This window comes from Chiloscyllium plagiosum, unplaced genomic scaffold (genome assembly GCF_037043375.1).
Source record: "Chiloscyllium plagiosum isolate Xiang-an unplaced genomic scaffold, Cpla_swu_hap1 HiC_scaffold_8, whole genome shotgun sequence".
NCBI lineage: Eukaryota > Metazoa > Chordata > Chondrichthyes > Orectolobiformes > Hemiscylliidae > Chiloscyllium > Chiloscyllium plagiosum.
This window is the reverse complement of record NW_028270146.1, coordinates 33,086,028-33,104,465: the sequence shown is the minus strand read 5'-3', so window position 1 is coordinate 33,104,465 and position 18,438 is coordinate 33,086,028. Positions and strand designations below refer to the sequence as shown.

General features: G+C 38.6%; 2 protein-coding genes across 9 annotated transcripts in view; one reads left to right on the top strand and one right to left on the bottom strand.

Annotated features, from left to right (window-relative positions):
• Window positions 1-18,438, top strand: part of unc79 (unc-79 homolog, NALCN channel complex subunit) — a 219,713-nt gene that overhangs the window by 196,229 nt on the left and 5,046 nt on the right. For 4 of the 5 annotated variants that reach the window (XM_087989677.1, XM_087989674.1, XM_043697180.2 and 1 more), the window contains 5 exons: window positions 4,327-4,502; window positions 5,893-6,076; window positions 11,801-11,998; window positions 13,080-13,157; window positions 18,395-18,436. In XM_087989677.1, the coding sequence (XP_087845803.1) occupies window positions 4,327-4,502; window positions 5,893-6,076; window positions 11,801-11,998; window positions 13,080-13,157; window positions 18,395-18,436 (678 nt within the window). The remainder of the gene's footprint in view (window positions 1-4,326; window positions 4,503-5,892; window positions 6,077-11,800; window positions 11,999-13,079; window positions 13,158-18,394; window positions 18,437-18,438) is intronic. The other variant, XM_087989676.1, reaches the window with a different exon arrangement.
• The window catches only part of LOC122553432 (proline-rich membrane anchor 1), a 165,883-nt gene continuing 160,593 nt past the window's right edge, over window positions 13,149-18,438 (bottom strand). For all 4 annotated transcript variants that reach the window (XR_015757850.1, XR_006312711.2, XM_087989680.1 and 1 more), the window contains one exon: window positions 13,149-14,749. Coding sequence is in view for 1 of the 4 variants with exons in the window: in XM_043697190.2 (XP_043553125.1) it covers window positions 14,710-14,749 (40 nt within the window). In the remaining 3 variants the exon portion in view is untranslated. The remainder of the gene's footprint in view (window positions 14,750-18,438) is intronic.

Below are 18,438 nucleotides of genomic sequence, written 5' to 3'. Positions count from 1 at the left end.
CTCCAAGGATACTGTTACGAACTGAGTGCCTCAGTAGGCTTCCTAAATGACAAGAAGATAATTTTTTTTTGCATTTGCTTGCCCTTACTGAAGCTGAAAAGACATGTATTGTATATACATTTTGTGACCATCCTAAACAAATGACCAAAATCTTGTGAATGTGGTCTACAACATAGATGTTCCTAACTTAGAATTCAATGGGCAAGAATTCACTGAAGCTCATCAGCAGATTCAGGGATTACAATGTGTGTTTATTCAGCAAAGTGCCTTGATTATGGAATTCAGCCCTTGACTGACTGCATATTCAGCAAGACAGCTGAGGAATGTCTGTGACTGGCAGAAGTTACAGCTAACTGCAACTTCTTAAAGGGTATGTGCATTCAAGGACTTTATGGAACTGTTTGGGAAAGTCAATCACATTGCATCAGGACTGCCAATGAAGCAGCAGGCCAGACCCAGGTTTTTAAAGTCAGTGAATGCATCTTCAAATGTTATTTCCTAACCACCCTCAAACCATCAACCTCGTACACAACTGAGTACACCATGCTAATATCAGTCATCAAGCAGCAATTAGGATTCATGCCTAACAATCAGATACTTCACCTCACTCTCATAAACTCACCAATGCTGCTGCCCTCGCACCCACCTCTTGCAGATTTCACGTAATTCTGGCTATTCAGCAATGACAGCCACATTGATCCAGTCACATTCTTCCCACTCTCCTATAGGACAAGGTTGCACTCAATTATAGCAGAGAACTGTCCAGGGATAGGCTTGGAGGAGATAAGACTGTGAATTATTGGGCTGGCACGGACTCATCTGTTGTCAGCCTCAGCCTCAGCATCACGATAATATTCAGGATTGTGGCATTGCACATTCCCAAATTGTCTCACCCTCATTCTATTATCTGGTGTGACGTGCAAGCTGCAGATAGTGTAACAATGGTCTTGCTACCCCACCCCTTCCCTCACCCTAATCCTTAATTTTAAATTGCCACGCTTGATCAGACAATGCAGGTTCACCATGAAGGGTGGGAACAATAGCAACCATCCGAAGAAGAAGCATCTGCACTTGATTCAACTCTTTAGCAACCTGCTGGATATTGGCAGTGCATGTAGTGTAGAGGGTATTACAGAAGAGATCAGCACATGGTGAGTCATCAGATCTGAGTGGACCACTGCCTGTCTAGGGGAAGATGGAGAACTCAGATGAGTAAACTAATGGGATGGCACATAAGAGAAAACTGATGAGTATGCATGTAAGATGTTTAGTTCATTGTCACAAAACCTGTTGTGATTGTTAAACGGCTTGGAACCCAACTTTCCAGTGTAGAAGTGGTCAACTCCAATTTAGAACTTGTAGACCCAGCTGAAATGAAATGAAATGATGTATCAGCCACCATTGCAGTACAAGCAGAAGCTACAGATCATGCATGTGCTGCAACGGAAGTCCAGACTGTCCTCAGCAAGTCCAGCTTGGTGCTTATCACCATGGTTGAAGATGCCAGGCTCCCTCAGCAGTCAGCATTCTTTGCTCCAGCAGATTGCTTGAATTTTTGAGGAGCCTGCTCAGCAGAGTGGTAGTTCTACTTTGGAACATTGACTTACTATTCTGTCAACAGATGTTTCCACCTTATTACTCAGCCCTCGCTATTTTTTTAATGTGTTCAGTGAACATGGGTTTTACAGCCTGGACCAACATTTATTGCCTGACCCTAACTGTCCTTGAGAAGGTGTGAGCTGCCTTCTTGAACACTGTCATCCTTGTGGTGTAAGGGCAGTCTCGGTGCTGTTAGGGAGAGACTTTTAGGATTCCAGCGACAGTGACTAAACATGATTATAGTTGAAAAATTAGGATTCTGTATGCATGGAGGGGAACTTTTCGGCGGTGATGTGCTTTTGCATCTGTGGCCCTGGTCCTTAATTGTCTCACAGCACCAGGGACCCAGGTTCAATTCCTGCCTCGGGTGAATGTGTGGAGTTTGCACATTCACCCCGTGTCTGCGTGGGTTTCCTCTGGGTGCTCCCACAGTCCAAAGACCCGCAGGCCAGGTGAATTGGCTGTGCTAAGTTGCCCTTGGCGTTAGGTACATTAGTCAGGGGTAAATATAGGGTGGGGGAATGGGTCTGGGTGGATTGCTCTTCAGGGGGTCATTGTGGACTTGTTTGGCTGAAGGGCCTGTTTCCATACTCTAGAGTCTCTAATCTAAAGGTACTTGCCAGTAACCACGCATTAAGTCCATCTTGGTGATGTAACTGGTTTGTCCAACTTTCTCGATACAGTCCTCCAATCTAGGAATTGGGTATGAGTCTGATTTTGTAACAGCATTGACCTTCCAATAATTCAGCAGAATCATTGAGTCCTGTCCAGTTTGGGAACTACGATGATCAGCAAACTCCACTCACGCTGGCTTGGTTTGATGATGTCCTTGTTGAGCATGGCCTCCACCTTCATCGGGACTTGTCTGGCTTTGAAAGGGTTAAGCTGATAGGGCCATTGCCACCCTCTGTGCTTCTTTACCATTTGTTTTCAACATTGAAAATAATTGCGGAGCTCGATAAGGTAGTGGCGGTGAATGGGTTGGGGTGATGTTGAGATTTCAGGAAGCCAAAGTCAATGTTGAGAACTCACAGGGCAAAACTTTGCCAAAACCTTGGAGGATTTGTCCTGTCAGTGATGTGATTAGATTAGATTAGATTACTTTACAGTGTGGAAACAGGCCCTTCGGCCCAACAATTCCACACCGACCCGCCGAAGCGTAACCCACCCATACCCCTACATTTACCCTTTACCTAACACCACGGGCAATTTAGCATGGCCAATTCACCTGACCTGCACATCTTTGGACTGTGGGAGGAAACCGGAGCACCCGGAGGAAACCCACGCAGACACGGGAGAACGTGCAAACTCCACACAGTCAGTCGCCTGAGGCGGGAATTGAACCCGGATCTCTGGCGCTGCGAGGCAGCAGTGCTAACCACTGTGCCACCGTGCCGCTCACCGATGTGGTGTCTGGAATATTGTTAAAGTATGATTCTGAGAATGACTAAGTTAGGCTACTGCTTGGCTGATCTGTGGGGTAACTCTCCCAGTTTTGTCACACGTCCTCAGATGTTTGTAAAGAGAACTTTTCAGGATTAACTGTCGATACCATTCTCGTTTCTGGTAACTTGGTTGATACTGATTTCGTTCCATCCAACAAACATTGTAGCTTGCTAATGGTTTGCCATTTCTAGCCACTCAAGAGTCAACCAAATTGCTATGGATCCAGAGTCAAGTTGCATATTGGCTGATTTTCCTTTCCTGAAGGGCATTAGTAAATCAGATTGGTGTTTGCAACAAAATAAATGCATTCTTTTCATGGTCAGCAGTAGGCTAGCTTTCCAGATTTATTAATTGATACAAATTTCACCATCTGCCTTGCTGGGACTTGAACCTATGGCTCCAAAGCATTAGCCTGGATCTCTGGATTACTAGTCTAGTGACAATACCATAATCAATACACTACTGCTTCTCCCTATGTTACTGGTCAGTCATCTGCTCAGATTGCCATCGATAGTGTTGAGGCAGAGCACGTCGAAGCTAGGCTTTCGAGTTTAAAGTTGTCACCAACATCATCTGCAGTCTCCTTTGTTAGAAATCAGCAGCTTTCCATTAGTCCAGTTATAACCTCTGGAGAAGTATTGTGTAGGAGCACTAAGGCTGGCAAAAGTAGCCACAGGGAGAGTGCCTAAGGGTGAATAGTTCTGTGTGTGTTATTGTAAGTTTTGTTAGGTAAAGTTGTGGAATGGATTTTTGACGTATTTCAAGATTTTGGCCAAGAGGATGCTGTAATGTTTTATCACAAAAGGATAAAAAGATGCGGAATTGTAAATGGATAATTAAATGGAGATGAGAATTAAGAGAATTGAAACCTGATTGACTATTCACTGACAGCCCATTTGTAGTGAAAGAATTAGAGGTACCTTCTCTCTTTCCCCTTCCTCCTCCCAAGGCTGTGCCCTCAAGAGAGCTAGTTTCAGGGGAACACATAAGATTAGAGAAAGGCAGTGGATCCAAGTATGGGAACCAGCTTTACAACACTGATAATCTGCTTCATGATGTTCCTGGTGGTCTCATGGCTCTCATATGCACACTGCCAACATGTAGTCAGATGGTGGCAAGGTTGGTAATGCAGACAGTCTGTGCCACTAGCAATCTTATTCTGACTTTTGGTTGGTCAAATATGGGAGCTGTGGTTAACCTCATAGTCGGAGCACTGAGAATAATTGCTGTGGCCTCAATTACTTATGATTAAATATGGGTTGGAAATTCTTTGCTTTCCAGGATCACATGAAGACTTGTTCTCAGCCTTTGCATGAAGATACTTTTGGCGGGCACCTTAAAGTAGGATTGGCACAGATAGCAGCAATGGAAATTGCCAGGGGAAATCATCGCGATAATAAAGCAGTCCTTCGCTACTTGCCTTGGCTATATCATCCTCCCTCAGCCATGCAACAAGGGTAATGTGGTGAATGTTAGCAATATGTTTGCCACATAAATGTAGACTTTGTTTCTAGAAATGAAATCTATCACTTTCTACAAGTAAAATAATGTAGATTATAGCACAGTGTTCTGAAAATTACATTTGTCTGGATTTTGTGGGCATCGTGAAGGGGTCGTTCATGCTACTGGCCTCCAAAAAAACGGCCACAAACATTTAGCAAAATGTTAAAGAATTTATGTAGAGCTTCAATTTCCTATTTTCTGACATGAGTTTGAACCTGGCACCATATGAAGTCAGGGTCTGGCGGGCTGGTCAGACAATCCGATTGAGTTACTCATTTATTATAGAAAACAAAATAAAAATTGATACAAATGCATGGTATTAGGATAGAACTCAAGATTTGAAAACAAACTTTAAAATAATAATTTTTAAAAAGATTTCATTATTTTAGAAATCGTGGGACTTTTAAACATGCTTAGAAGGGAATATCACTCTATGCTTATAAATTTGCTTTCACAAGGCCAGCAAAGTGTTTTATCAGTACTGATTGCTGGTCATGTTTAAATTGGAACGCACAAAATGAAAAAGGAGGCTAAATGAGGTACATAACTTTGGAGATTATTTACAAGACATGTTTGAGCATGGCATGAGCCAAATTTTGCGATGTAATCTATCTTATACAGTCATGATGCATACAATGGCCAGTTTAACAATAGTGGGAAGTGTTTGACTGTGGGAGGGAAACCAACTCATCTTTAGCCATACTGCATGAATTTTCACAACAGCGGACTGTTCAATCTCAGATATCACAAATGAGCCGCAAAGCCATTAACAAAATTTCAGCGAATTCTGGCTGATTACTGGCCAAGATTCCATCCGCCTGCAACTCTACCTCCACCTACCCACTACCTCATAGTATTGAATCAGTACTGAATGCTTCGTATCTAGTTACTACTGTTGAACAAGACTTAACAATTTCACTAGTTTTCTAGTGAGAAATGTGCGTAAATAGTTAGACTTCGAATCAAAACACTGATTTCGTTGATTGCATCTGAAATGACTGCACCAATGCACCCTGTAGAGAAGCAGGATGCTGCTGAAGGCAATTTGCAGATTTCCACAATGAATTGCACATGTGCAGATGGCAGCCTTTGCTGTAATTACCTTGTAATGATGGTAAACACTGATAGTTTTCCTATCATTCCAACTGTAATTCCCAGTCCATAATATCGATTCAGATTTCTTTAATTAATCACAAACCAAAATAATACCTTAAAGGAAACAAATAACAAACTCTTAAAAGATGTATTATCGAAGGTGATCACTTAATTTATTAATAAATATGAATCAGTCCATAAATGCCTAATTGCTTTTTTTTTCTTTTTCTCCTCCATGAAACATTATAGTCCAAAAGAATTTATTGAGTGCGTTTCCCATGTTCGTCTTTTGTCATGGCTGCTGCTGGGATCTCTTACACATAGTGTTGTGTGTTCAGGATCCACTTCATGCATGCCCATTCCTTTGGATGCTGGTTCACATATTGCAGATCATCTTATAGTTATCTTGATTGGATTTCCTGAACAATCCAAGGTAATGTGAACATTTCACAAATTATAATCTGAACCCTGAGAATCTAGAGAATGCCATTCACTGGTTTCACTGCAAACTGTACATTTTCTGTCAGCACAAAAACCTAGCATTTGGAATTACCTGAAGAGTTCTCGCTGGAACTTCAAGAGAAACAATATAGACTGCTGAAAATGGCTATTTACTTCATTTTTCCAGGGTTTCTGAATGTATGATCAGAGATTGGGAGATGCTGTAATCTCGATTCATGTAGATGCATCTAGATTCCATTGTATATGGAACCTAATTATCTATGAAGTACTGTATAAATGATACTTAAGTTCTAAGGTTCAGGAGTACACCACTCCATGGTGCTTCTGTGTCTATAAATATGTGCATTCTTTGTAACATTTCATGAGGTGATTTTATTTTGTTTTAGCTTTTTTGTGTCACAATCGCTCTGATATGATTGTTGTTATGCACAATCTTCATGCTGAGATAAATAATTGGAACAACATTAACGTAGATTTGATTAAAAATAATTTGTAATTAGTTTTAGGAAAATTCAGTGGCTAGTGTGAAGTCAGTCACTGCTATTCAGTATTTTATGACTAGCTTTACTTGTTATGTTCATTCTTACCTTAAAACTTTACCTATCCATTATAGAAAAGTAATTCCATATAATACATCATGATGTACTCCAAATCATATATCAGAATGTATTCCATGTCATACATCACAATGCACTCCAAATCATATATCACATTGTATTCCATATCATACATCACATTTCATTCCAAATCATATGTCATAATGCATTCGATATCATATATCACAATGCACCCCAAATCATATATCAGGATGCATTCCATATCATACATCACAATGCACTCCATCTCATATACTGCAAAGCTTTCCAAATCATATATCACAATGTATTCCATATCATAGATCACAATACACTCCACATCATATATCACAATATGTTCCATACCACACATCGCAATGTACTCCAAATCATATATCAGAATGTATTCCATATCATACATCACACTGCACTCCAAATCATATATCCCAAGTCACTCCAAATCATATACCACAATGCATTCTATATCATACATCACAATACACTCCAAAACATATATCAGGATGTATTCCCTATCATACATCACAATGCACTCCATATCATATATCACAATTCACTCCAAATCAAATATCAAAATGTATTCCATATCATACATCACAATGCACTCCATATCATATAGCACAATGCACCCCAAATTGTGTATCACAATGTATTCCATATCATACATAACAATGTACTTCAAATAATGAATCACAATGCTTTCTATATCATACCTCACAATGCACTCCATTATCATATATCACAATTCACTCCAAATCAAATATCACAGTGCACTTGAAATCATATATCACAATGTATCCCATATCACATATCACAATACACTCCAAATCATGAATCACAATATATTCCATGTCATATATCACAATGTATTCCATACCATATATCACAATGTACTCCAAATCACTTATCAGAATGTATTCCATAACATACATCATAATGCACTCCAAATCATATATCACAATGCATTCTATATCATACATCACACTGCACTGCAAACATATATCAGAATGTATTCCATATCATACATCACATTGCACTCCATATCATATATCACAATTCACTCCAAATCATATATCACAAGGCACCCCAAATCATATATCAGGGTGTATTCCATATCATACATCACAATGCACTTCATATCATATGAGGAGAGAAATTTGGGTAGTTGGGAACTCAATGAAGTCGAGGAATTATGCATACATATTGAGTTTGCATAGGATGGAATTTGAGCAAAAAATACAGAATCAGAGTAAATGGAAATGTGTGTGGGATAAGGAAAGGTAAAGGAATCAGACATACTAAACTGATGATTATAGATCTGATGAAAATATTCAATCAGCACCTGAGATAAGAATGGAAAATGTAGTAGGAGATGGGAAATAATGATGAAGAACAAAAGCTTGAAATTATAGCTGCACTTCAGGATGCCATAGAGTTTTATGAAGACGGCATAGAAGGTGATTGATTATGAAATGAATACATAGAATATGTGGTACAAAACAGGCCATTTGACCTAACCAGTTTATATTGGTGTTTATGCTTCATGTGAGCCTCCTCCCACAGTTTCTTATCTAAGTCTACCAATGTAATTATTTATCCCATTTTCCCTAGTGTGTTTGTCTAGCCTCTCCTTAAATGCATTTATATTATTTGCTTCAAACAATCCCTGTGGTAGTGAGTTCGACATTCTCAGCACTCTATGGGTAATAAAATTTCTAAATTTTCATTTTGGATTTCTTGGTGATCATCCAATTTAGCTCTTCCCCAAAATGGAAATCATTTTCTCTGCATCCACTCTTTTAAAAACCTTTCATAATTTAAAATGCCTCAATTAAGTCATCCGTAAGCCATTTTTCAAGGCAAGAGACCCAGCCTGTCAATTCTTTCCTGATAAGTAAACCTATGTATTTCTGATGTTATCCTTGTAAATCTTCTCTGCATGCTTTCCAGTACCTCTCTTTATCCTACTTTTTACGACATGGTAATCATACACTAAATATGATATAGCTAAGGTTGAGTTTATCATTATCATACCTCCCTGATTTTTAATGCTGCCTGTCTAGAAATAAAGCTGAGACCTTTTTTTATGACCTTGGTAACCTTTGGTGCAGCTTTTGATGATTGACGTACTTGAACTGAGATCCCTTTCTTCCTATATGCTACCTAGACTTGCACCTTCCAAGTAGTGACCTCCATATTCTTGCTACTAAAATGCACAAACTCACATTTACCCATGTTGAAATGCATTTGCAATGTGGAATTGAGGAGTTATCTGTTGAGATAAATAGCCAGTAAGATGGAGGTTGCAATTGTTGAGAGTAAGCAGTCTTTTCATTCAGAATCCAAAGATACATGGGATGAAGGGAAAGATGGAAAGGCATCTGGGGGCTGATCAATGTTAAGGATCAATGACAAATTTGGTGAAAGAACTGGATGGCTAGAAATATAGACTAGTGTGCAATTTGAAGTGTGCAGTGTTGTTTTCCTGGCATTCAGTAAGTGGGACAGAACAATTATCTGGAGAAGACCTTTGTGAGAAATAAGTAGTTGCCATCTGTGAACCAGATTTTGATGAGAAATAATGCCATAATGAAATCATACTCCTCAACTATAAGAACTTAAAAAAATGAAGCTATTTGGTGTAGACTATTTGATCCTTTGAACCTACTCCTCTACAATGGCAGATATTTACCTCATACTAACTCTTGTATCCATGATGTCATACAGATGGAGGGAATTGTTTATCAGACAGCAAACATTTTATAATGTGGTGCAGAGGAAAGGAACAGCCTGAGGTTCAGTGGGAAGTAGATTGTGGAAACTATTTGGGTAGTAGAATGAAGATCAAATCCAGATAATGTGTTGGGACAATTTGTGGAAATGTGGAAGAGTTAATCAGGATGCTCTAGACACTGGGAATGGATGCCCAGATTGATAATTCTCGTCAAGAATTTAACCTGTTCATGAATTTATTATCCAACCTTATCCCTGTTTTATATTAATGGATAATATAGTCAAATCTAACATATAAAACTAAGTATTTATGATGAATCATTGTTAGCTAGTTATCTTTGGCTTGAGACAAATTTTCTAAATCCTCCTGAATAATAATGGTTCTTTCAACCTAGATGTTTTCCCAGAAAATTTCTTAAATGGCACAGATATTTTATATCGTACTTAGTGTAAAATTAACAACAAAGAAGAAAAAAGGACAGATTTCCACATCTATTTGTAACTCATTACAAAGAAAATTCCATTAGCAGTCAGTCTGTGCAGTCTATTTTGCCTAATGTGCCTAACATATTATTATACCTAACAGACGAATTGTATTTACAATTAATTTAAGTAACATTCTCCTCTGAAAGATAGCTATTTAAAACATGGAAGAGTTTATCACTCACAGAACTGTATTAAACTGCTTCACAAGTATTAATTTCTTTCAAGAGTGGAAACTATTTCATAGGGAAAAATGGTGGCCATTTGATGAACAGCAAGTTCTTGCAGAAGGTAATGAAGTAAATGACCATACATACGTTTTCAGCATAATTAGTGGACTATTGTAGACTAGGGTGCTAGACATTTGTTTTGATTTTAAAATCCTCCTGTAATAAATAGACAGGGTGTCAGTTTAATATAATGCAGTAGTTAATAAAAAAGGTCAACTCTGGGGCATTTTGATAATGTTCCCTGATCCTCATTAAGCACATTGGGATGGATTTTCAGTTGTCATGGGGACAGGAATGGGTACAGGAGTGAGTTGAAAGTTGTATCCCTGAGAAACAACTGGATCCCATCACTTCTGGATGTTTTACAATTTTGAAAGGGAATGGTGGTAATCAGAATCCTATTTGATGCCAGGTAGTGGTTCCCTAAGGAACTTGTTTAGGGGTCCGTCTGCAACAAAGATAGGATTTTCAATATTTTTTCCGTGCAAAGCCAAACAGACTGATGCACATTAATGAACAGCTGTCAGGGTCACCAAGCTGCAAAATAAAGCTTAGTTCCATATGTTGACTTTTGTAAAATGTGAAGGGATAACTAAACCTGGAATGAGCATCATTTCTTCAATTTGGTGACCATAATATTTTATGTCATTTTGTCATCCTGGTCCTTCCATGAACTGCTGGACCACATTGGTAGCACAGCAGCAGCACCCAGTATGGGTTTACTTGATTTTCCACTAGTTCCAGATAAGCAATTTATATCTCCAGGGTGCTGAGCTTGCCTCCTGCTGAATCAGCCTATTCACTTCAAGAATAGTATCACCAGAATAAGGTATTTTAGGCACAAAGTCGGGTTGAAATTCATCTGGGTGTCAGTTTCACATTCATCCCTTTGAATCTGTTTTCAATGCAATGAATTAATCAACCATCATTTTTCCTTGTTTGTATCTTCCATTACATCCTTTCTTTATTTTTTGTGATTTTCTTTGATCTGAACAAGGCAACTTTACCTTTAATCTTTCATCAAAGTCACATACATCAATTGTAAAAAAAATTAAGACCCCAGCATATATCCCTGTGACACATTTGGAATGCTCTGCCTGACAGGGTTATAGACATAGATTCAACAGCAGCTGTCAAGAGGAAACTGGACTAATTCTTGGAGGAGATCAAATTGTAGAACTATGGGGAAAGAGTGGGTCAGGGAGATTATCTGGAATACTGTTCAAAAGAGCCACAGCAGACTCAATGGCCTGATAGTCTCCTTCTGTGCTGTCCTATTGTGCTTCTAACAATTCAATTTATGATAACTTTTAAAATGGCATCAACACTCATTGACTAAATACATAATGAGTTGAAATAAATGTCATTAACTCTTTGCTAGAAAGATTTCCATTTTCTCAAACCAAAATACCAAATGGCTGTACATTCAAGTATTACTTATTTTTCTGTACCTGTGTTAGTACAAGTTAAAGTCATAGCATCTTTACAGTATCTCATGGAATCAGTTAAACATTGTAATGTACCAATTAATACTTCCATTAGTCTTGCATAAATGTTTTTAATATGGGATAGCTGTTTTAAAAAAAGCTATGACTTTAATGTTATGTGTAGAAACTTAAATGCAATAAATTTGATTTTTTTGCTTTTTATTTATAGACATCTGTATTACATATGTGCTCCCTATTCCATGCATTCATATTTGCCCAACTTTGGACAGTATACTGCGAACAAGCAGCTTCTATTCCGACACTACAGAGCCTGAATGAGTTTGTTTGCACAGCCACTTTGACAGCCCTCGAATTCTGGAGTCGGGTGACACCTAGCATTTTACAGCTGATGGTTCACAACAAAATGGTGAGTAACAAACAGAATATTTGAACCTATTGTTCTTTACCCTGGCTAAAAGAATGCAAAGACATGAGAGTTATAGTTAGCCTTTTTAAGACACTGGCTCAGCCTAATTTGGAGTATTGTGTCGAATTCTATGCACCACAGTTTAGAAAGGGTGGGAAACATTAGGGATGTGCAGAAAAGGCTTAAGAAAATGGTACAAGAGATGAGGGACTCAGTTATTTAGGCACATTAAGGAAGCTTGGACTGATGTCCTTAGAGAAGAGAATGTTAAGATGAGATTTGATGAAGTATTGTGGAGATACCAAAATCATGAGAAATCTAAAAATCACACAACACCAGATTATAGTCCAACAGGTTTAATTGGAAGCACACTAGCTTTCGGAGTGCTGCTCCTTCATCAGGTGGTGAGAGAGAATCTCCCTTTTGGTCACCATTTGAAAACCACATTTAAAGCAAATGAACCAAAGGTGACAAGAAAAAAGCCCTTTATTAAAAAAAAAATCAGTAAAGTGGTTTGATCTGTTTTTTAAAAAAACTTTTGCCCTAATTCTACTTGAGAAATTGTTGGCAAGCCAACTTCTTGTACTGCTACAATTCTAAGAATGTGGTAGATGCAATTGATTCTTTCAAAAGTGAGTTGAATAATTAACCAAAGAGAAAATATTTTCAGGGCTACAGGGTAAAGGAGGGAAGTGAAACTAAATTGAGTTCCTACTGCACAAAGCTGACATGGACACAACCATTGTGTCACCAATTCTCTGATTAATTATAGAAGTATCCTTAAAGTCAATAACCTAAATCCAATCTAGTGTATTGATCAGGTCAGGCAGTGTGTCCAAAGAAAGGAGCAGTATTCATGCTTAAGACCTTTCCTGAAAGGCCAGTGACTCAAAATGTTCACTCTCCTTTTGTCTCCAAGAATGCTGCTAGAGTATTAACATTTTTCTCAGTTTTATTTCAGATTTCCAACTTTTCACATTTGTGCAAATATGTTGAATAATGCTCGAAAAACCAACTTTACAAACCTATTAACTTTTATTTTAACCTTTTCTCAAGTGAAAATTTATTCCCTGTGTTGTAGATGGTAGAAATGGTTTGCTTGCATGTTATCAACCTGATGGAAGCTCTACAGGAATGCAACTCAACCATCTTTGTGAAGGTAATTACATTTTTATTATATCTGATGTGAGAGATCATGTTTTTACAGAATACTTACATGCCTATGCTAACTGGATGGCACTCATTCTCCTTTTAACAGGGATTTGCTCCACCACATAATTTTAAGATATGAATTTATTTTAGCAATCTGTTATGAGAAATTTACACTCAAGTTATTCTAATTTTGAAAACAAAAAACAAAATCCATTACTGTGTGAAGCTACCTCTAAATCATTGGAATTAAAACACACATGGCACATATCTTCACTGAGTCAGTATGACTTAGGGGATCTTTAAAAATATCTGGAGGAACTAAGATGTAAAGGTCCAGCCTCCAGTTCTGGTTGACCCCATTTTTGCCGACAGTATGATGGTCAGCTTACAAAAAAGAAAATCAGCCCCCTGTTTTAGCAATTTCAGTACAGTCCATTATTTAGATATTCCAAGGTGTATTATAATGATGAGAATCAAAAGATCTAAAACTACTTATCTCAGCAGGGGACTATGTAGATCTTTGGATGTTACTGAACAATTAATTGTCTTTAATGTAGTTAGTGAAATCGATGCTTATTTGTTTTTGCAACATATCAATTACTCAATGTCATTTGATTTGTTTAAATGGGTTTCATGCATTGCCTTTTTTTTAGTATCAAGCATTTTTGAATGGGAGCACTAATACTTTTTTTTATTTATATAGGATCATGGGGGTGGTGAGGGGTGAGGGGGAGAAGCCTAATACAACTGGACAAAAGTACCAGAGAACTGAGATGAACATACTAATCAGTCCACCTCAGCTCTTGCCGGCAACATAATTGACCACCTTCCACTGCATTCAGAGGCAGAGGGCCTGACTCCATCCTGCACCTGGGAATTAAAGGACAGTTGGGAGTGGGCCATTTAGGGAGGAGTGCCTGCTAGATCAGAATATTTCATGACTGAAACTTCCAAGCTCCCCCATGAAAATCTAACACTGTTTTGTTTGGTTCAGTTACATAAAGGTGGAAAATTCATAATGCTCAACATGCAAACTATGGAAATATCACTGTCAATAATGATTGTATTTTAAAAATGAACAGTAGTTCTTTATAAAAAGGTACTTATTTTTGTGATTTACTGCTATGACTCAGGTTTTGAGCATTTCAAATATTACATGAGAAATAATCCCATTTTACACCACAGAATGCATTGTGAATGCTGATTTTATTATTGTAATGAAATAAATTCCCTTTGACTTTTAGTTCCTGGTTAGATGGATTTTATTTAGAAACTATACTAGATGGCTTGATATGATTCCAGTAAATGACTTATAAGAACTTCCATAATTTTGAGCCTACATTGAAGGGTATGGTATTTTTATGAAATCTTGGTATTTTTATTATCCTTGGAGTTTGGTTGGTTTCATTTTTGACATTTTCATGATCAAATAACATTCAATCACCCCGGAAATTAGTAAAGCCACAGTTAGATTCATAGATCCAAATAACTTGAATCCATGACATAGGCAATGCAGAATAATTGTATTTCATAAATCAGACATTCTGTCAAGCTTCATATCATCGAAGGTGGAGTTCATTCTGGTCAAGATGTCCAACCCTAGTAGATAGAAAAGAAAATACAACCATCACAATTTTGCTCTTATAGCCTAATATAGATCCTGGATAATATGAGATAGATATGCATAGCTAATTATTATAATATAAATAATTATTGTATCATTTTTCAGCAAGCCAATGTGCAGTTAATTCAAAGCTCAATATGGAAGGAATATGTTTCACTTAGTTTACATTCTGTTACCTCTTCATGACATTCAACATCTTTTACAGCCACTGGATTATTTTTCAAAAGCAGTCAATGTGCAGTAACTCTGGTAACCTATTGGGCTTAGTAAGAGCCAATTAAACAGTGAGTCAGTAACCAGGAAATCTATTTATTTGTGCTAGTTGTAGAGAAAATGTTGAATATAACTGCAAGAAAACTGCATTTGCTTTTTTAAAAATATACTGAGTTAAAATCTTGTGCATTTATCTGAGTCATCTGAAGACAGTACCTCCAGTAATGCAGCACTTAATCAGCATTGTATTGAGGTGAGATAATGGGGTTTGAGTCCGTAAACCCCTTACTTGATGATGAAAGTGCCACTGAGACAGCTGAACTAATACTGAGAACAATATGGAAAATTACGGGATTTTTAAGCATTGTTTAAAATGAAGTTGAAAGGTTCCTGTTGGTGTGTGTTGGAGTTGCAGTTTCTGTGGCTTAAGCAATATATGACCTGACTGATCTGCACAATGAGATGAACATCACTAATAACTAATCTTCCAACTACTGTGTCTTTATACAAATGGGATATATGCTATTGATGCACAAATCAGCCTTTTTACTGAGACTCATGGTCGTTTTGGAGAGCAAAGAACAAATAAATTGCACAAACTTGCATCTTATACAAAGAATGGATGTCAAGAGGTCTTCAAGGGCGCAATGAATTTGCATAAAGCACCATGAGCAGGATTTTCTTTTTTCAGGAGTAACATGGAAAATGGTGAGAATGAAACAAAATCAGAATCTCTTCATTGAGAAAATATTCTCAATTTTCTCCTTAAGCTTTAAATGGCGACTTCAGAATCTTCCTATTGAGTAACGGCTACCTTATTCCCATAGCTGTGCACCTCAGTTTTAGCTCTACATACCTCATTTACATACTTCCAATTCTCCCCTTCCTCAATAACCTAGTTGGCACAAATTCTTGACATGGAAGTCATAATGGGTGCCTGGTGACTGAAATCTCATCATGGCCTTCATCCAACGTGGTGTTCACTACAACTTGCTCATGCTCCATAGATGCTATCTTCCTCCGCTCTTTGTCTGCACAAGCCACTATCAGGAAACCACCAATCTAAGCTCTTAGCTTCATTTCATATTGCTGACTACTTTGTGCTTACTTGAAACTGCCATGCTCTGTGACTTGCATTGCTTTTTAGTGCACAGGAGTATTAGAGCTTTTTGCAGGCTGCTAATGTTACATTATTGACTGGGTGAGCCACTGTCAGATATGGGAATAGTGAGGACTGCAGATGCTGGGAAGTCAGAGTCGATAAAATGTTGAGCTGGATAAAGCACAGCAGGTGAAGCAGCATCAGAAGATCAGGAGAGTCGAAGTTTCAGGCAGGACTTGTCCTGATGAAGGGTCCTGCCCGAAACTTTGACTCGCCTGCTTTTCTGATGCTGCTTGACCTGCTGTGCTTTTTGCAGCTCCACAATTTATCGATACTGTCAGTCATGGGGATTTGCTCAATGATGGCCAGGGGCTTATTGGGGAAAGTTCTGGGGAAAGCAGGAAAGACGTCATTGGAATTGGGGTCAATGAGGGAAAGGGGAGCAATTCAAAATAGAATTCTGTGCAAATTGTACTTCATGAGCAGTTCTTTGTCCAGGAGTGTATAATCAGGACCATTGCATTGTTCACACTACTTCCTTGTCATGTCAGCTGAGCTTATGTAATTGGACAAGCGAAAGTAGAAGCTAACAACTGGGCTTGGCCTTTTGGAAACACATTCCATAGTATCATTGGAAGCCAGTGTCTTAGAGCTCCTGCATTCACATACTAGGCTTGAAGTGTGGGAGGGCCTGGTTTGTGCAGTGTATGGGTGCCTTTTCTTTAGGTCGACCTATTGTGGTGGCTTACAGCCAGTATTTGGAGTGCCAGTGCCCTTGGGGTTTCTCCTCAGTTATGGAGATATGTTAGTGATGTGCTCACCAGAATGTGCTCCTGAGTCTAATCTGCATGGAGAACTCACTGATTTGAAAGTCTCTGAACTGGTGGGATGTGCAGGTGACAACTTTGTCCGTGCATTCTATCAGGCATCAGTAGGTTCCACCTCCAAGATGAAGGTGGAGCTGAGTGTCTCCAGCAGACAGCTGTTTTTTGCCCAAGGTTTTTTGAATGCCACATGTATCCACATAAGAGAAGAGCAGGAATTAGTTGTCTAAAAGGGTTTAAGAACTCATACAGATTAATAATGAGTTAGTGCTGGTGGAATTGGGAGGGCAGCGCAATGAAGCTCACTAAGGGCAGGGCTTGAGTATGATGGAATGGCTGGAAGAACAGGAAAGGTGATGAAGTGCCCAAGTTGAGTGAGCAGGAAGCAAGTTAGTAGTTTGGGAAGTTGAGGTGGGTGAGGGCTGTCGAATGGACATGATGTATGCAATAGTAAGAATTGTAACGCATAAGTCTGGGTGAGAGGTATGTGTGCAGTGGCCCAGTCAAAGTGATTGTGAGGTAACAGAGAGAAAATGGTGGCACTTCACCTTGCAGAACACTGAAGATCATTTACCTTCTTCCTGCACTGCTGTGTGTTTAACCTGGGACACAGAAAGGATGTGGTCTACTAACTCGGTCTTGGTGAGTTGAGACTGGGGATATGGCTTCCGTTGGTTGTCATTAGAATAAGGTATTTCTGCTACACCATCAAACAGCACCTCTCAGTCTCTATTAGAAAATCACTGTATGAACTTTCCTTTTGGGGCCATGTCCTCAGTTATACTGGTCAAGCAGCATGGTGTGAGGAGCAGTTCCTTGCTTCCAGCATCCAAAGGGTGTGCAGTTGGTATTTAAATATTGTGCCAGTGACATGATGCTGGCAGGTCCTGGCAGTGATGATGCAGAAGATTGTGTGATGTGCCACAATGGACCGGGCACTGCGAATCTCACTCGGCAAAACACTCACTGGAAATGGGAAAATTCAGTCCCATGTGTTTGCTTATCACTTGTTAATGACAGGATAATTAAGGTGCAAATTGCTTAGATGAATCTATGTCACAAAGCTATAAGAAAGAAAAGATCGAAGTTCTAATGTGGTCTGTCATCATAGTAATAAAAGCAAAATGCTGGTAATCTGAAGCAACCACAGAGACCACTGGAGAAATTTGGCAGATCTGACAGCAGTGGGTTAATTTTTCAAGTCTGGGATGACTCTTCAGAACCCTTCTGCTGTCCTGATGAATTTCTCCAGCATTCTCTGTGTCATCGCACTATTCAGCTCTTCACTGTTAAATTGTTCCAAATAATTTGCATTTTAGAATCTATAGATGCTTAAGGTGCTAGTAGCAGATTACAGTTGATAAAATTTCAACATAATTTATACTTTTTGGTTGCAGTCATTTGGCAGGGAATTAATGTCTAATGTTTTGTTTAACTGTTGAAAACAATGATAATTTGTAACATTTTTCTTCTTTGAACAGCTGATACCAATGTGGTTACCAATGATTCAGTCAAATTTAAAGGT